Source organism: Volvox carteri (genome assembly GCF_000143455.1).
Source record: "Volvox carteri f. nagariensis unplaced genomic scaffold VOLCAscaffold_9, whole genome shotgun sequence".
In the NCBI taxonomy this organism is placed as follows: domain Eukaryota; kingdom Viridiplantae; phylum Chlorophyta; class Chlorophyceae; order Chlamydomonadales; family Volvocaceae; genus Volvox; species Volvox carteri.
This window is the reverse complement of record NW_003307552.1, coordinates 652,505-671,274: the sequence shown is the minus strand read 5'-3', so window position 1 is coordinate 671,274 and position 18,770 is coordinate 652,505. Positions and strand designations below refer to the sequence as shown.

The following is an 18,770-nucleotide window of genomic DNA, read 5'->3' as shown; positions in this document are numbered from 1 at the left end:
AACCCCCCTCCCTCTCCCCCCTCCCCACACGCACTCAGGTTGGTATCCCTGCTGTCCAGCTGCTTCACATCCACCGTGGGGGAGCTGCAGGTGAGTGAGGTACGGGGAGGGGCAGGGTCTTGGACAACACAAGGCCGGAACCCCCCGTGTAGCGTCCACTCGGACCCCAGGGCTAAGTGCCGATGGTCCTGACTTAACGTACGACCCAAAATTGTTGTGTGATTTTTTGTCCGGCTCGTGGTACTGTAGGTTAGCTTCTTTTGCCTTAGGTGGGCTTGGGACCCGGAAACGCCATTCCCCTCCTCCTTCCCCTCCTCCTTCCCCTCCTCCTTCCCCTCCTCCTTCCCCTCCTCCTTCCCTTCCTCGTCCGCCTCCCTGCAGCTCCTCTTCTTTCACCTTGCCTCATTTCCTGCCGGCTGCTATGCAGCGGCTCGTTGCGGCAGCCCTAGCTGACCAGATCATCCACGGGCCGGACACAGCAGCGCAGCCGCCGCCTCCGCCGCCTCGGGGAGTGGGTTCACCTCTGGCAAGTGAAGCAGAAGCAACTAGGCCAATCCAAGAGGAGGAGGAAGCAGCTGCAGCCCTGACGGGCGGGTGGGGCCGCCACGGCGGCGACGGCAGGAGCCCTGGCGGCAGCGGCAGCCGTGGCTCGGCGTTGCTTGCACACCTGGTGGCCCATGGGTCGGTCTGTTCACTGACGGCACACCACTGGCGGCAGCAGCAGCAAACGGAGCATCATTTGGCACAGCGGGACGCACCCCCTGAAGACCACCTAGGGGGGCCCAATGGTGGTGGTGGTGGTGCGGCGGAGGCTGTGAGCCCTGCGTGCGCTGGGGCCGTGCCGCCCTGGCAGCTGCCGTCATCTGCCCCGCCACTGCTAGTGCCCGGTCCGGACCTGGTCCACCATTTGGAGGCCTCAGCAGTGCTGGGTGGGGTGCAGTACGTGTACGTGGCGAGCAGGCTGTTCGCCGCGGCGGTGTGGCGAGCGCACCTGCAGGTGTGTTGGGCCGCAAGGGGCAGACCCGGGGATATGGGTTGTAAACCCTAACTCGCCCAGCACTCCTCCAAAACCCATACATGCCCTTACAGCCCTGGTTCGGCGGCTACTTGCTCTGCGTCCCGCTGCTGTCCCCGCGTTTCCTCCGCTGCCCGCCGCAGGACCATCTGCCCCGGGTGCTTGGCGGCTCCGGGGGGGGAGGCCAAGGCAGCAGCTCTGCGGCTGCGGCTGCTGATGCGGACAGCTGTGACGGGCAGTCAGAGCACGACGGGCTGGTGGGCGGATGGCTGGTGCGGCGGCGGCTGTTGGAGGCGGGAGCTCACTCACCCGGCATTGAGGTGCTGCGGAGTTTGCTTGGCAAGGATGCCTTTGTCAAGGTACCGTGTGGGGACTTGGAAACAGAGCCCGCTGCTGAAATACGGGCACCTGACACGGCGACGGCGCCGACGGCGGCGGCGGTCTCAGCGGTGGCGGCGTCGGAAGGAGAGGATGCTGGGATTAGGTTTTCGGAGGAGAGGACGCTGGGATTAGGTTGTGGGGAGGGAGGCCAGCGTGTCGGGCCGAAGGCTGGGTCAGGCAGCGAGGGGTCGTGGGGTGACGCGAATGAGTGGTCGAGTGGGAGTGCGGGTCCCTGGCGGTACGACTCGGGATGCTGCTGGGTGCCCGACCTGGGTGCGGACGTGTTCCAGGATGTTGACCTGCTGGGGTGATCAGGGGCGTGCGGCGTGCGATGAGCAGCGAGCGGTGCTCAGGGGCGCGGGCAACTGGACATGTAGCGATAAAATGATGTTGATGATGCTTACATGAAGCTTTTGGCGGAGGTCTGTGTAGGTACGCGTGCACATTCGGTACCATGTGGGCTGCAAGCCACTTGACTTGAAACTCCCGAAGGGGTGGATTGGGGTTAACATGCGCCGTTCCGACCTTGGATTTACCTTGGATTTACTGAGGATTTAGCTGAGCGTTATAAGGGGGTGGCCAGGTGGTTGTGTTGCCCAGGTGGTTGCCTAGCTAAGAAGAACCGGCATCTGTCATCCCGCCTAGGACAGGCATCTAACCGCTTTGGAAGTGTCAGGATTGACCAGACGGGTACTTCAAGTTGACTTTGCTACATATCCGCAAATTCGCAACTGTCAAGTCAGGTACATAACAGTGACGTTACGCAGCACTGCAACACAACCGGCAGCCAACCACTTTGCCAGGTCAGCGTCATACCACTGCTAGCTAAAGAGCTCTCAGCATCCGCTGGTAAATATCCCGTATGTGCACCGACTCGCTGCCCGAACTCTCAGTTACACTATATCCATTACCAGCTGTGACCGACATGGGCGATGCATTAACCAATTCTACGGCACCAACATGCTGATTTCCGCGCACACGACGATTCACCGTTGTGAGGCCGTTTGAGCCACCAGCCTTCCATAGGTGTGCCGCATGTAGCCGTGTACATAGACGGAAATGAAGCAGCAGCAGCAGCCACAGCAGCAGCCGGGTGGTGGTGTTCAGGTGTATGGGAGGTGGGTTTCATCCGTTTGAAGGCGGGAAAGATGATCCCAGCCAGGGCCCATCACATATCAGTACGTCCAAACCGTGCGCAGGACACACCGGGAACTTATGCCACGTACTTGCTGTAGTGGCACGGTCACCCAATCGAGAATGACAAGCAGGTTAAGAAGCGAAACTTGGTGATTGATCCTTCAGGGCGTTAAATTCCCCGCTTATGTTTGGCCTAGGTTTTGTCACATGCGGTTATGTCTTCCCTTTCCTTTTCTTCATCCTTTTACAGGTACAAAATTAATCCGCGTTGTGCGGTTTTCTACTCAAAATGAGCCTTTCGGGCCCCGCGCTCATACCGGGCAAGCTTTGCAGAGCCGGGGGTTATGCAATCACGACCATGCGAAGTAAGACACGGAGACACCTCTCAGCAGTACGAAGGGATATTCATGGCTACCACGCGTAATGAAGAGTCAACAGGTAGGTACGATAGGTACGATACGCAAAGAGAGGTGGTATGAGCAGAAACCGAGAAAATCCCCGATGCGATGCGCCCGCGCCAGTCGTTGAGTTTTCGGCTCCCGCCGCTTGCTGTTCTAGCTTTTGTTTGCAAACTAACGCCCACTCGGCGGCAAGGGGCCGCTTACATGCTCTCGGCCGCCCCGCCGCACACCTCTGCAGGCGACATGCCCACAAGGTTTTGCGCGAGTTGGAGCCCGGCAAGCGTGCGGGCCGAAAAGGGGGTGCTGCTGCAGGGGGCCGTACAAGCGGTGCCGCGTTATGTGTCGATATTGCCGGGGAACAGCTGTAGTGGAACAGATACTGTTTACCGTGCGTTGGTATGCTGTTGAAATTTGCATGCAAGCTGGCTGCAGTGAGCTGGCCAAGGAAGGGGTTGGGAAAAGGAATTTGCGGCGGCCTCTTTGCGCAGCTATATATTATCTGTGCATCCTCGGCTGCCGTGGTGGCCGCACTCTCAAGTCAGGGTACACAAGTATTCACCATGTCCAGTTCTTGTTGGCCACCAGAGGAGGTCTATCATGGCCGCAGATTACGCCCGTAGATAATTGCTTGCACAGGGCTAGGCCATATTGCTCCTGGCAGCCACCAAGCCACCAGGTGGCAGATGTACACCGTTAATAGACTGCCTCAAATTAATAGCTGCAGTTCCGCGCACAGCCGAAAGGATCAGCCACTCCGCCGGCTGGCCGGCCGGCCGGCCGGTATCTGACAATCGCAAGTGCATAATATGCAATTGGGCATTATCGTAAGTTTTGTACCAAACACAACTAAAGGAGAAGTAGCAAATGGTGGGGTAGGAAAGATAATTTTCAGGTTGTGTCGAAGCTGTTGACTTGACCAAGCCCGTACAGTAGTACGCCAAAGTATGGGACCAGCGGTGACAAAAGGGTTTCACCTGAAATTGTATGTATTAGTTTGTCACAAAAATGTCGCAAGCAGGTTCGCAAGCGCAGGGCTCACAGTCTGCTTCCTCCAGCAGCTCAAGTAGCAATATCCCGGTGCGTCAAGAGTGCAACATTCCAGGCAAGGCCCGATGGGTCCTTTGGCGAACTACGTTTGAAATAGACGAAAAATACCAACCTATCAAGGCAATTGGCAAGGGTGCTTATGGCGTAGTTTGCTCTGCAAAGAACTTACAAACTAACGAGAAGGTTGCTATTAAAAAGATCGGAAATGCTTTTGAGAACTTAACGGACGCACGGCGGACTCTGCGCGAGATTAAGCTGCTACGGCACCTGAAGCACGAGAATGTGATCGCCGTCAAGGTGTGTATGGACCAAGATTAGATAGATGCAGTAAGCAGCTTTACGGGCAGCTCACGGTATGCGGTGCCCACGGCCTGGTGGCATGTGTGTTCATAGGACATCCTCAAGCCACCGTCGAAGGACAAGTTCAACGATGTCTACTTGGTTTACGAGCTTATGGACACGGACCTTCACCAGATCATTCGCTCGTCGCAGCCCCTTACAAACGAACACTTCCAATATTTCATCTACCAGGTAGGACCCGGGTCACGCAGGGAAGCAAAATCGGTCCTCACATGGTGTTAACATCTTGTCCCCTTGCATCATAGGTGCTGCGGGGTCTCAAGTACGTGCACACCGCAAACGTGCTTCACCGTGACCTCAAGCCCAGCAACCTTCTGCTGAATGCATCCTGCGATCTGAAAATCTGTGACTTTGGACTGGCGCGAACCAGGTACACTTTTCGTGATGCCGCATGTGGGTTCCGCTTTGCAATCCCTGTCGTCCCATTTCTTCTACCATATGGCATGCTTGCCCATTTGCACGTGTTAACGTGCACGTGTGTATGGCTGACACACCTGTGGCCCCTTTTCCTGACCAGTGCGGAGCAAAACAATTTCATGACTGAATACGTCGTCACGCGCTGGTACCGCGCGCCCGAGCTGCTATTGTCATGCGAGACGTACAACGCCGCGATCGATATGTGGTAAGAGGATGTGACACTGATGCGACTACGGCAGCCAAGAGGTTAGGAGGCCGAGTAAATGTCTATATCCGTCTGTAGGTCGGTAGGCTGCATCATGGCTGAGCTGCTTGGCCGCAAGCCGCTGTTCCCGGGGAAAGACTACGTGGACCAGCTAAAGCTCATCATCAAGACACTAGGTCCGCCGTCGGAGGACGACCTCACGTTCATCAGGAGCCAAAAGGCGTGCGCCTATATCAGGGCGCTTCCACCTTCCGAGGTGCGTCTGTACCCTTAGGAATACGTGTCTTCAAATCCGTTACTGCACGTGGCTCAACGCTGTTCCAACAAGTATCCTTCATTTGTGCTATGGTTGTTTCTTGTGTTCCCCGGTGCAGAAAGTAAATTTCCGCAGGAAGTTCCCAGATGCGGATCCACTGGCGATTGACTTAATGGAGAAGATGTTGCAGTTCGACCCACGCAAGCGGATCGACGTGCACCAGGCGCTCAAGCATCCCTGGCTGGCGCAGTTGCACGATGAGGCAGCAGAGCCGTGCGCACCGGGTAGGTTTGGGGTTATCAATATTGTCGACTGCGTACTCCGTCGAGAGGTTGCGTGGGGCATTGATGTATTAATTGTTCAAGCTAGATTTTACCCTTGTTGCATCAACGCGGTTGCATCTGTGCCTAATGCCAGTTTCCTCCGCTGCCTTGGAATGCAGGTGAGTTCGTGCTTGACTTTGACGAGGCGAGCCTTACAGAGCAGAATGTGCGTGAGCTTATTTACGAGGAGTTAATTACTCACTATCACAGCTGAAGTGTTTCGAGGTTTTCACGCATTGGCAGTTTCACGCATTGAATGGCGTGGGAGGCACCGGTGAAGCGCTTAATTATTTTAGCAGGGTGTCGCGTGCGGACAGTGCCATGGCACTGGCTTTTCTATCGGGAAAGTGATAATAATTATTCCAAGACTTGTCCTGTTGCACTTACACTGGCGTTTGTATCGGCAGACATTAGACGACCCATTCGAACACTGGCATTTCGTGACGTGACATTTAGAAAGGTCATTCTCGCAAGCGGATTTAGCTCAAGAGAACCCATAGCATCTAACATCCATACATCTGTGTCGTACATGATATCTAACTGCCGGTGATGAACATATCGCATTAAGCACTTTAGTTCAGAAGCTGGAACGACCGGATGGTCGTCTGAAGCTTCTCCTTCATCTTGTCCCAGCGCCGCTCGTTAGCGCCTGTCGTCAACGTGTAGAATGTTCCTACACGGAAGACGGGACATGGAAGACGGGAATGCCCATGTAAGTAGAGCCAAGGAGGGCAACTTGCGAGTCAATAGCGGGCTGTAGAGAGTGTGCGACGCGCGAAGGATGATTCGCTAGATTGACGAATTTGAAGGGTGTTTTAAAGGTGGATGTAACAATACGACGCGCTTACCGTTGTTGCAGGCCACAACCGCCAGCTGGTGACGAGTATAACGTGGGTTAGAAGCCGTGAACTCGAGCTCGTAGTAGTTATGCCCCTTAAGCTCGCGCTGCAATGACAGAATGCGGGATCCGTAAAGACGGTGTCTTGTCAACCGCGCACTTAGGGGCTCCGAAATGCGAAGGCGCCACGAGACGTTTGGCACGCGCAACACCAAACGGTCAGCAGGTAAATTATGGAGGCTCACCTGGTTCGTGCTAATAAGCTTCACCTCTGTACCCGGAGCAGTTAGCACGTCCCTAGCCAGAGTCTCGGCTACCTGCAACAAGGAAAATTGACGGCTCGTTGCAGGGGAAACCGAAGTACGGGACCTGGAAGCCATAACGGGAGATCATGTCCGTGCTTCCAGAACAAGTGCAGAGGATTGTCACTCACTGCCGGCGACGGTCAGCAAGTTGCCGCATCGGACCCCCTCACACCTTGATCCATTCTGCAATCATCAAGCGTCTGTCTACCCACCGTCTGTAGGTCCCCAAACTCCGCTATGTCGTTTTTATCCGTAGCAGTGAGCGTCACGCTGACGCTCTCAAGCGGCTCAACCACATCCTTGTACACCACGTCAGCCCCCTGCACGGCGACCTCCTGCCACCCGAACGGATACAAGAACTTGTAGGCGTCTTGAAGGTCCTCCACCGGGCTGAAACCCTTGGGAGCTGCATAGAGGAATACCGGACCCGCCGTAATGAGGATTCTCCAGGATTGACATTGCACAAACTCTTTGAAAGCCTCACCTTTGGCAGCGAAAGCTGGCGATGCTGACAGGAGCACCGCAGCGGATGCCGCTTGCAGAAGCTCACGGCGCCCAATTTCGCCTGTGCATTGCACTTCTGGATTAACATTATAACTAAAACGGTGCAACACTTAGCGCCAGCAGCGCAGTTTGACTGAATGTTGCTCACCAGACGTCGCGTAGCACTGGACTACGCGATTGGACCTCGGCAGTGATCGCTGGCACTGAAACGCACGAGCCGATGCCTGAAGATGATAAAAGCACAACTCTATTATGCGAATGCATAAGACGAAGCCTACGAACCGATTCCTTGAGATAACCAATCACCTGGCGAGAAGAGCAAGACGCTTTCAAAGCCATAATTGCTTTGATTAAAAATACGTACAACTATTGGGAAATGATGATACAACTGTTCAGTATCTGCAACTATAGACCGGCATCTTGCTAGCTCCAGAACCCGTTCTATGGCCGTGCTAACAAGCCACTATCCAACGATCCCCAGTCTCAATGCGATGTTGCGTTACACTATGCATATTTGCTGTATGTAGGTTGGTATACTGGCACCCACATGCTGGTAGGTACTTACATTGGTCGCTAAGTTCGTGGCATCTTTGTTTGGCCATATCCTACCTGGAATGCCTTGCATTCTGCGTAGTGAAGCTCTACATCACAGGTTAGAGCTCTATATCTCTCCAACAAGGCGGTCGAGTTGGTAGCTGGACCAGCCCTGTTCCCGGGGACTATGTGCGGCGGACAGCTTTATATAAGTTACAGGACGAAATCCTACCTATCTCGACCCTACTCTGCCCATGGCGCCAAACAACGGCTGAGACAGGTTTGCATACCCTGCTTAGCGCCTGCACGCCCCTCACAGGTTAAGAAGAAAATGCTGCGCGAAATACGCTCCTTCGAAATACACCCAGGCCTGGCAAAACCCCATCAAGCGAGGCAGATTGACACCATTTCACAATTGCATATCATATATGTTGGAAATGACCGACACTCATATACCAGTGAATGGTAGCCACAGTAATAGGACCCGACGGGGGTCCGGCGCTTTGCTGGTCTTAACAGGTTATGAGCCCCGAATGGCGCATTGCGCTGCCGAGAGGTCGCCGGATCGATACCCACTGGCTGTTGACCAGAGAATGGGAGACCGGGATGAGGCACGGGAAGGCCCGTAGCGAGAGAGTGTCGCTCACGGGGGGGTGTTGGAAATGACCGACACTCATATACCAGTGAATGGTAGCCACAGTAATAGGACCCGACGGGGGTCCGGCGCTTTGCTGGTCTTAACAATATATTTAAATATATCACAATAAAACTTAACACGTATGTAACACGGGACTACCTTACGGCAGTTAGCCTACATCCGAAACCATGGCAAAACACCTTGGGCACCAACGCCAGTAGCCGGTCCCAAGGACCCTGTACAGCTGCAACGCTCTTACGGCCCGATAAATGACTCCCGGCTACCCGAACCCCCTGCGCACCCCCTGCGGACTACTGCCTGCTGGCCCTAGCCTTCACGTTTCGCAGCGCACGACACCACCCATGTGGTGCGATCCTAGTTCGCTGCAAGCATGTATTGGCGCGCCATTGCAGTATGAGCATCTTGCCATAAAGCATCCTGCCAGTTTTAGTTGGGCGGAAGCTTGCTGCGGCTTTCCTTCAGCCCAAACTGTGAGACGCCGAACTGCAGGCGCATGCAGGTGTAGGGGACAGGCAGCACCGAGCGGAACGTCGGTCAGCGTTATGCGCCAGGAAAGACCTCCCTCAAGATGGACAGGTTTCTTTCCTCAATATTTAACGTGGGATAAGCAATCCAACACTGCAGCTCAGCAGGCCTTGGATGGAATGCACTTCAGATCCTCGGTCAGTCAGGTGATAGTATGCTAACCTGTTCAAGCGTGTGACGGGAGCCGTACACCCGACTGCTTGTTTCCAGCGCCATATCGTGGTTTCTGCAGAGCACGCGTGTGGAGCAAAGTCAAGTATTTACACGGCGAGATGCGGGAGAAGGGACGAACAATTGCATCCAAAGTTGCGGGAATAATTCGGGCCCAATACAACAGGATTACGTTAATGCACGAACATTCGGTGCGTGGCCGCAGACAGCAGTTCCATGCAAACTATGCCATCACGCACCCTATGTAATCCATACGCTTGGAGTGAGAATAGAGGGTCGCCTGTAGGGCTGTCGTAGGCCGGCCTCCATTGAGGCTGGCGGTTTCGAGGTACTCCCGTTCCTGCAAGAAGCAACGCGTGTGTATTGACCAGTGTGCGGAGCCTCTGCAGCTCCATCCGGGCGTTGCTAACAAGATCAGGGATTGGGACCGGCTGCCGTTCATGTCCGAAGAACGCTAAAGGTTGCGTGCTCAGCGGTAAAGGAGGGGTGCGTTCACCCAGGGCGGAGTACTGTGAGAAGACCCTGACTACTAAGTCTACCGCTGCCAGGTACGCAGCTGGCATACCTGTTCGACGGCTCTTTCCGCGTCGCGCCCAACGAGTGGAACCTTCTTTTGAAGTAACGTGTACTCCCCGCGTCCGGTGAAGTACTTGACTGTCGACCTCGCATGCGGCGCCTTCAGCTGAAGAACCAAGGAGTAACCGTTTTAGCCAAAACCGTAATATCTGACAGCACAGTAACATTAATTTACGTTGACTTACATGGTCAGGTGTTCCTGGCGACGTCAGGAAGCCCCACTCCTGCTGGAAGTTCTTTGCAGTTGTCTGCTCATGGCTGTGGCAATGGAGTCAAGGATAGCGCGAACTATCTCATCATTCAAACATTACTGGTGTAGCTGCCCAAAAGGGTTTCAGGGCAACTTAGAGGCAACGGTTAGGTTTGCATGCCGCGTGAACGCCGTGATGTGCAAAGTTTATCCATCGCGGGAACCACAACCTGCTTACTTTACACGAATGCGCCAGTTTTCTGCATCTGTGACGGCCATCGCATCCGCTCCGGTTGCTGCTGAATTTGCCATGGGTAAAAGGTGATAGTGTTCTACCTTTCAAAACCAGCACCAGTTATAACACAAATTGTGGTTTACAAAGGGGCTAACGAGCTTCTCTTCAATTCGCTACTGAGTGTACTACTCTATACTATCTGACGACTCCTGCAGGCTTTACAGAGGAAACAGCGTAAGAGACTTATAAGCGAGAGTAACTTCGTATACTCGTATGCTACTGTTAACTAAAACCCGCACCACGCAAGGACTTCCGACCTACTCGTACGGAGAAGGATTCTGTTGGATCCAAACGGACAACAGGAATGCTTTCCGCGGAGAAGGCAGCTTGTAACGATTAACAAATATTCCAAAGATTTAAAGCCAGGCCTTTCTGCTTCATTGGAGACGCATATTTCAAACGGGAACCAAAACTGAATCCGCGCCTCAGGCTTAAGGCTGACCACACTTCCAACCACTTGTGCTCGACAAGACGAACGACTAGTCATGGACAGCCCAAGCGGCTGGCAACTTGAACAGGACGCGCTTCCAAGCACTTCAGCTTTTGTTGCACCCGGACAAGAAAACCTTTTCCTCCTCCAGAGCCAATGCCTCGACGGGTATGTCATCATAATCATCTGACATTTTTCCGCTACAATCCAACCTGACCATGAGCTTGGTGCCTCCCGACTTCTGCGACAGCAGCTCCCCAGGTCCACGCCGAGCTGGCAGCTTACCAGCTAGCCCAAGCCAGCTCCACACCGTGCCGCCAGGGCCGTTTCCTCACGCTGCATACCCCGGTCTACCCATATGCTTAAGCAGTCAGGACCCGCCTACTCAAGCGGCGTCTAGCCCTGCGAAACACGCTCAGCCCTTCCCGCACATGTACCAGATGTCAATAATGGGGCAGCAGCAGCACCTGGCTGCCTTAGATCTCGCAGCGGCGGCTCACAGCCCGAGCGGCGGTGCGCTGCAGACCTCCCCCTCGCGCATGTTGCCCAGCCCTAATTCCGGAATGCCCTTGCACGGCGCCCAGCACCCGTACCTGGGTTACGACGCCGGCATGCAGCAGTACTGCTCACAACACCCGCAGCGCCTGCATCCCCCGGGGCAGCAACACTCCTCCGTGCACGGCCTTGTTCCGAGTTTCCCTGCAGCAGCAGGACCCGGAACCGGTAGCGATGCCGTCGTAGCGGGCAATCAGCACCAGAACCATCCGTACAACATGGCGCCCTATGGATATTTTCCGCCGTATGTACAACAGCAACCATTATCCGGATCGCCCCTCGGCCACCACCAGCAGTTCCTGGGTCCGCGTACCAGTGTCCCGTACGGAGCCCCATTCGCTTCCCCACCGCGGCACGTTTCTTCCCAGCAGTCGCCGCCCAATGGTGGCGGAGGCGGCGGGGCCGGCATGGGGCAGCAGCAGGGGGGCCCCCTCCGGCACAACGACACTGCGGCCATCGGCCCGCCGGCTGACGGCGCTGTATATGGCGCCGCCGTGCAAGCTGCGAGTGAGGGAGGGCCGCGGGGGGCCGTTGCTCGGGAGGGGGCCCCTGCGGCGATCTGGGTTGGGGACCCCAACGCAAGTGGGCATAACGCGCCGCACGGTGCGGGGCCGGCGGTGGCAGCGTCGCCGCCGGCGATGGCAAAAGCCGCTCCCAGCGGTGGCGTCATGGGCTCCCCGCAGGGCCCTACGCTCGGCGGGTTTCTGGCGGCGGCAGCCGGCGGCAACGCTTTGCATGGTGCCGTACGCCACGTCGTGGACGAGCTCCGGACGAGCCCGTTGATCCTGCCGTCGGACTACGACACTCCTGGCCGTGGCAGCATCGGTATCACGGGCGGCGGACGAAGCACGGGTGGTGCAGCGTATGGTAGTGGCGGCGGCGGGGGAAGCGGCGAGAAGAATGCGGCGATACAGCGTTACCAGGTATATGCCTTGGAACCCGGTTCTCTGTTGCATTGTGCGCTTCCACGACCACAGGAAGTCCCTACTTGGGCCCCTCGGGGTTGGGTAGGTCTCTCCCATCCGACTGGTCATTTTGGGTATGACTGCCTGCGGGGACTGTCTGTTCTTTTTCCTCCCTTCACAGTCCTGCTTCGCTTGCTGTTCGTTGTTGTCTCTCTTGTTCTTCATTTCCTTCCCTGGGCATGTCGTGCGTGTCTGTCTGCCTGTCTGTCTGTCCGTCTATCTGTCTGTCTGTCCTGTTGCAGCTTTGCCATTAACCGCCGCAGAGTGTGTAATGTGTGCGCTCCCTGGCACTGCGCGGCTCAGGCCCAGATCGTCTCCCTGGAGCGTCAGAACGCGGAGCTGCAGAAGCGCCTGACGGACACCCAGTCCGCTCTGGAGGCGGCTCGTCAGGCCCGTCAGGCGCTGGAGGCCAAGCAGGACGCCATGGCGGACCAGGTGGCGCAGGTGACGGAGGGAAACGGGGGGAGGAGGGGGGAATGGTGCGTAAATCTCCGGGAATCTCCGGTGCTGCTCACTTAGCGCCCACAACATCGACCACCCGAACCCGCCACCAATCCCGCTCACAGCCGCCGCTCCTGCACCTCCACCATTGCTACCATGACCAGCACCGCTACTAACCCCACGCCACCACCAGGCCAACCACGGCGCCAAGTCCCGGGAGAGTGCCTTGGAGAGCGCCCGCCGAGCCAACGACGCGCTATCCGGAGAGCTGAGGTCGTGTCAGGATGAGGTGGCGGCGCTGCGGAATGCCCTGGCGGCCGCCAAGGACACAGCGGTGCAGTGGCAGGACAGAGCTATGGAGGTGGGCAAGGAGCTGGAGGCAGCCAGGAAGAAGGTAATGAGGCCGCGAGGGGAAGGGAGGGAGGAGTTCTTCGGGGCAATGTGGGGGGGTTATCCGGGGGAATGTCACACTCCTGCTGATTGCGGGCCGTGGAAGGAGAAGCAGAACTGGTTTCGGGGCTCCTCGCCCCGGGATGAATTAAGCACTCTCAGCGCAGCGTGTATGAGGGAGCAACCGGTGCTCGGAGGTGGGTGGGTGCGGCGAAGGAGGGGCGAGGAGGGGAGGGAGGGAGGGAGGGCGGTGTGGTATGTCGGTATGTTCCTTTGCTGCACTTCCCCTACACACACACCGCACTTTCCTTGAGCCTTCGTCGTACCATCCCCGCTGGGCCCCCTGGCTCTCCTGCACCCGCGCCCTCCGCCGCCTCTGACCCAGATCGAGACTCTGGGGGAGGAGGAACGGCGACTGAGCTCCGAAAACATGGCATTACGTAAGGAGGTACAGCAGCTCAATGACGTCATCATCAAGGTGAGCCACAGCACACGGAGGAAGGGATGGGGAAGGACAGGCGCACCCGAACACGGGGGGCCCCACCGAATACGTTACCGCGGACCACCACGACCACCAACAGCACATTTGTAAGGAAGTCACAGGCTGCAGAGTGGACGTGAATGCCGGGGAGTTAAGGAACCTGCGATAGGGCCCCGTGGTGCGGTAGGGGCGGTAGGGACTGGGACTGGGCCGCCCCTCAGAACGGCGGCGCGGCGCTCCCTTCCCCCCCCGCTAGTCCCTCTTCCCCCAACCCTCCGACCCCTCGGGTGATCTGCCTGCTGGGCTGCAGGGCCGTATCGAGTCCGCCGAGCTGCGGGAGAAGCTCCGGAGCTCCCAGCAGGATGCCGCCCGGGCCGCCAGTACGGCACAAGCACTGGCCAGCCGCGTGGAGAGCGAGCACGAGGGCGCGGCCGTTCAGATGACCGTGATGCGGAACAAGCTGTCGGGTGGGCGGCTGTCGGGGGAGGGAGGGGAGAGGGCCGCTTGGTCAGCGCGACGCGGCGAGGGGGCGGCCAGGGGGGCAGTTGAGGCGGCCAGCGGTAGCGGCGCTCTGTGGATGTCCCTGTGTGCAGCCCCCCCCCCGCGGTGCAGTGGGCGGAGGGAGAAGGGGGGGAATAACGTTGGTTTGGAACACCTGGTGGCTGGGGGAGATCTGACAGTATCTGTACATGTGTGCGTATGTTTGTAGGTATGTAGGTATGTGTGTGATTTTGCGCTGTTCACTTCACGCTTGCGTGGCACCCGCTGATACTGCTCAGAGCTGGAGTCCCGCAACAGCCAGCTGCTGTACGACGTTTCGGGGCTGCGGGAGGAGGTATCGCGGGCCCGGCAGGCGGCGGATGCGGCCAAAGCGGCGCTGGCGGCTAAACCGGTGGGTGGGCGGGGGTGGGGGTGGGGTGCGGGAGCGCAGGGGGAGGACTGATGGCGGAAACCGGAGAGCTCGGGGCCGTACTGTGGGGGTGCTGGGGACCCGGGGTTGTCCACATTGGATGTCGGGGTCTATTATTATTATTGTTGTTATTATTACTAGCATCAATTATTTTAGTTATTATTTAGTATTAAGTAATAGTATTGTTATAGTATTGTTGTTGATGTTATTCGGGGTATTGCAGGCGGGCATTGCGAGCGAGGGAGTCGGCAGCGTGCGACAGCAGCAGCACCACCACCACATGAGCGGCGCTACGTCAGCGGGCTGGATGGGGCTCGAGGCGCAGCAGCCCTCGGGCAACAGCATAGCGCCGGGCCTCGGCCTCGGGGGCGGCAGCGGCAGCGGTGCCTACAACGGCGCAAGCTACGGCGGTCCGTACGGCGGTAACATAGGTAACGGCTACAATGGCGTCGGCAGCAGCGTGGAGTACAGTGGACCTGGCTTTGGAGCCGCAGGTTTTGGTGGAGGGGGCCCCAGCGGGAGCGTCAACGGTGGGGGCAGTGGCACCGCCAGCGGAAACGGAGGCGTCGGAGGCGGCAGCTTTTCCCAGCGGCCGCCGGCGGCCCTGCCACCGCCGCCCCAGCCCGGCTCCTTTCCATCTTCTCATTCTGGGCAGGCCACGATATCGGCTATTTTACGCGACCTGCCGACGGACATGGCGTTCAGTAAGCTGGATCCGGAGACGTTCCGCAACATGGTGCGCGCAGAGGCGGAGGCCATGGGCCGCGGTGGAGGTGGCGGCGGCGGCGATGGCCTGTACAGCGCGGCGAGTTCGCCGCTGAAACCCTCGTATGGGACGAGGCACGGTGGCGGAGGCGGTGACTTGGGAACTGTGCCGAGTAGCGGGGCATTGGACGGCGTGGCGCTGCTGCCGCCGCCGCCACCACGGCTGGCCTGGGGAGATGGTCCGGGACGCGACCTGGCGGCAGCACCGCCGCCGCCGCCGCTGCCGGATGCTCGGAACATGTGGCGGGCGCCACCCCCCTTGGCGGATGAGGGGGGCTTTGGCGGCCGTGGCGGCGGCGGCGGCGGTGCCTCCAAAGCCCCGAATACAGGTGCTGCCAACAGCAGTTACGCAACTGGTCGTGGAGTAGCGCCGCTGCAGGGCAACGGCGGCGCGGGAGGTGGCGGCGGCAGCGGCGGCTCGCCACCGCCGTACGCTGTGAACCTCGTGGACAACCCGTATGCGCACCGACGACCGGCTAACGCTGTTGGCACTGGCGGGGCGCCGCCTGGTGGAGGCATGGGTAGCGGGAACGGCGGGGCGTACAATGGCGAAACGCCGTATGGTACGGAGGAGACTGTCAAGGTGGGTGGGCAGGGCCATGAAGCCTCTTACCGGTCTACGGCAGTCAGGGATTAGCAAAATTGGGGGGTGTCAGAATTGCGACGGTTTGTGACGACGTGGTTGGGCGTTGTGGTCGTTGCATCCCTGTCGCATCTCTGCCACATCCCCCCTCCCACATCCTCCCCCCTGGCGCAACCCCCGCCCAGGATATGATTGCCCGCAGCAAGGCTCTCGAGGACAAGCTGATGGTGCTGTGCTCGGAGAAGGGCGGACTGGAGGCCGAGTACGCGCGCATGCCGCTGGGGGCGGGTCGCAGCCTTCGAGAGCGCAACCGCAAGCAAGTGGTGGAGCAGCGCCTGGAGCTCCTCAACAAGGAGATATCCTCCGTGCGAATGCAGCTCAAACGGCTGGGGGTTAAGTAAGGGGGACAAAGGTAAAACCTGGTGGGGTGGCATGCGTGCATGTGTGCTGGCAGGGAAAGGCGGTCGGGCGATGCGGTTCAGCGATGGGCCAGGGCGTGCTGTCGTGTGACGGGCGAGAGGGTGTATGCCTTTGCTATGGCGGGCGGGGGGGAAGTTGTCCGTCCGGGAAGCGCCGCGGCCAGCGCAGCGCAGCGCGGCGCGGCGCGGCGCTGTTCGGAGGCGGCTTTTTGGGGGAATTGGGTCTTATGAGTTGTAGCTGAGCTCGTAGGAAGGTCCGTGGGAGGTGAGGTGCCGGTCGGTCGGCCTCCACCTTGGCCGCAGCAACAGTTCCTGGAGAATTCCGTGTGAGGGGGAGAACGGAGCTTGCGTGGGGCGGTTGCTGGGTTGAGCAGGAAAGCTGGACCCGGACCCGGACTGAGTCGTCGGGTGCGGGGTGCCGCGGGCCTCCCCGGAGATGGACCGGGTGGGGTACGCGGGAATGTGTCCTGTGGGGGCGAGGAGGGCTGAACCTAAGCGGCGTGTGAGCCCCACCACCGCCAGGGAAGCTCGGAGTCGGGGGTTTTAGGGGTTTCACGACACCGGAGGGGAAAATGCAAATGAGGGTGGGGAGATGTCGCGAGCGCTCGTCCTCCACACGCGTGGGCTTGGACCCGCGTACCGGATGGCCCCTGTACGCGGTGCTACGGCTGCGGCTGTAGCTGAAACTGGTTACTGCGCGGGCAGCTGTTCGCCGGAGGGGGGTTAGCTGTTAACGCGCGACTGTGGCATTTGCTGGAGCTCCGCAGCGCCGCTCGAGGCCGTAGGAGCCGCCGGCCATGTCGGGACGGATGTGACGGCGCACCAGTTGAGGAGCTCTCACATTGCAGTCATATTTTTGCTAAAATATGGCCTAAACTGGGCCTTGGTCTGAACCATGCTGCGCGCGACGGTACGTCACTTTGCTCAGGCGCCTTGCTGTACATAAGGATGCTGTTCAATGCCGCGGCGCATGAAAATGTTGTATTAAATGTCTTGCTTAACGTAGGGCAGTGGTAAAGTTGTGTTCGCGTCCGGGCGCCCGGTATCTCGAGTGTCCGAGCGTCCCTCAGATTGTGTGGGGATTGGGGGTTTGGTTGTACATGCCACAGTCCGACTGCTGTCGGTACGGCCCCGCTCTGTGCAGCCACGGCAGATGTTCGTGGCAAGAGACGTAAAAAGGGGAGTAGAGGGAGGGAGGCTGACGTGCGCAAACTCCGATGAGCGATGACTGGCGTCGCGACCCCCAACTCCAGAAACCAGGCTACTTGGCAAGCGCTCTTCTCAGTCTCTACATAAGATGGCAGAAAACAAAAGCTGCGTGACGTTCCCCCGGCCGTACAGCCTGATCGCCTGATCTGTACGTGCCCAGCCGTAACCCGAATTGCCAATGAAAATACTTGTCAGCCTCCCCCAGTATTGTGTTCATCTCTCCTTGCCGCACATGGTCCTGACCAGTGCCCTTTTTGTCGTCACAATGAAGTCCCATCCACCACGTCAGAAGTCTGAGAACATCAATCAATATCGTCATCATGATCAGTCTGGATATGAATATGTCATGCATGGCATCACCCCATGCGGGTTGCATGAGCCCTCCCTCAGTTGTCCCAACGGAACTGTAGGACCATTGGTTCATGACTGCAGCCCACACCGCACTTGTCCAAGCCGGACAGCGCAAAAACGATTACCAGCCACGCACACGGCCCTGGTCAGAGTAGTACCGTGCGGGGTGCGATTGTCGTTACCCGGTCCCCATCATCAAGGCCATGAAGCGCATGAAGTCCTCTCGACGGCGATGACGAGCCAAGACGACGACACCAACCCCTGCTCCCGCTCGCGTTCCCCTCCAACAGGAAATCCAAAGGAGGGCGACAATATTTCGCGTCCGCCCAATGCAGCCATTACAAAAAAGCAATGTGATTCCAGAGTGAACAAGAACTGTACGCCGGAGCTCTCCTACCCCACCCCGACAAGCTAGCGACACCTGCCCACGGCCCCAACCAGGGCTTAAACCAGGAGCGGAGGAGGCTCCACCAGGCCGTGTAGCTCGACCAGGCTGCCGCAATAAGTAACGAACGCATGCTTTCATACGACATGGCGCAGCACGCATTAGCCGTCATCGCGCCCACCGCGTCCCTCCATTGGGTTCCTCAATTCCTCGTTCCACTTCTCTGCACCTCTCAACTTCCGCTGACGCACACGCACACACACACATGGCGGGCACAGCGGCACGGGCTTTTGATTTTTTCGGTTCTAGGTAGTTATGGACGGCCGCCATCCCCTACCGGGGGGAGCCTTCCGCGTCTGCGCGGAACACGCCCGCCAAGCCCTCCGGGGCTTCGGAACGCACCGAATCATCATGGATCGGGGAGTATAGCACCCACCACCCACAAACAGCAGCATCACCTGCCCTCTTCATTCCGCAACACACACGGAACATGGCCGCGTGGATGTGACCGTGCAAGCGCATGGCCGGACAGTCGGCCACATGACAGTAGAGCCACCGTGCCTGGCTAGGCAATCGTAATGAACAAAGAAGTACATAAAAAGGCCGTCACGAGCTCTGGCGCGTTATAAGGCCACCACAATGTTGTACCCAAACTCACACCGAGACACACACACCATCCACAAAGTCAATATACGAATTTCCCACTTGAACGCACACCCAAGGAAAATGCCCCCACCCATAAAATTCT

At 58.2% G+C, this 18,770-nt stretch overlaps 4 protein-coding genes across 4 annotated transcripts in view; 3 read left to right on the top strand and 1 right to left on the bottom strand.

The window, feature by feature from the left end:
- The window catches only part of VOLCADRAFT_88514 (uncharacterized protein), a gene marked incomplete at both ends in the record, with an annotated part of 7,361 nt that extends 5,654 nt beyond the window's left edge, over window positions 1-1,707 (top strand). The window contains 5 exons of the mRNA XM_002948259.1: window positions 39-90; window positions 250-269; window positions 382-814; window positions 854-997; window positions 1,159-1,707. Of these exons, the coding sequence (XP_002948305.1) occupies window positions 39-90; window positions 250-269; window positions 382-814; window positions 854-997; window positions 1,159-1,707 (1,198 nt within the window). The remainder of the gene's footprint in view (window positions 1-38; window positions 91-249; window positions 270-381; window positions 815-853; window positions 998-1,158) is intronic.
- A 2,227-nt stretch (window positions 1,708-3,934) lies between these two features.
- mapk3 (mitogen-activated protein kinase 3) lies at window positions 3,935-6,528 on the top strand. Its single transcript, XM_002948258.1, has 7 exons — window positions 3,935-4,278; window positions 4,375-4,512; window positions 4,587-4,711; window positions 4,859-4,963; window positions 5,042-5,219; window positions 5,338-5,503; window positions 5,662-6,528. The coding sequence occupies exons 1-7, from the start codon at window positions 3,940-3,942 to the stop codon at window positions 5,754-5,756; spliced, it is 1,146 nt and encodes a 381-aa protein (XP_002948304.1). The 5' UTR covers window positions 3,935-3,939; the 3' UTR covers window positions 5,757-6,528.
- Window positions 6,529-7,925: 1,397 nt separating this feature from the next.
- On the bottom strand, window positions 7,926-10,337 carry VOLCADRAFT_120581 (uncharacterized protein). The gene is made up of 6 exons (XM_002948117.1): window positions 10,082-10,337; window positions 9,839-9,911; window positions 9,643-9,759; window positions 9,317-9,417; window positions 9,069-9,132; window positions 7,926-8,864 (listed from the first exon to the last, which is right to left on the bottom strand). The coding sequence occupies exons 1-6, from the start codon at window positions 10,153-10,155 to the stop codon at window positions 8,808-8,810; spliced, it is 486 nt and encodes a 161-aa protein (XP_002948163.1). The 5' UTR covers window positions 10,156-10,337; the 3' UTR covers window positions 7,926-8,807.
- A 449-nt stretch (window positions 10,338-10,786) lies between these two features.
- Window positions 10,787-16,059, top strand: VOLCADRAFT_116733 (uncharacterized protein; the record flags this gene model as incomplete). The annotated part of the gene is made up of 8 exons (XM_002948257.1): window positions 10,787-12,046; window positions 12,392-12,532; window positions 12,723-12,923; window positions 13,305-13,397; window positions 13,711-13,867; window positions 14,180-14,292; window positions 14,534-15,658; window positions 15,844-16,059. 8 exons carry the CDS (start codon window positions 10,787-10,789, stop codon window positions 16,057-16,059), a joined length of 3,306 nt encoding a protein of 1,101 aa, XP_002948303.1.
- Window positions 16,060-18,770: the final 2,711 nt, after the last annotated feature.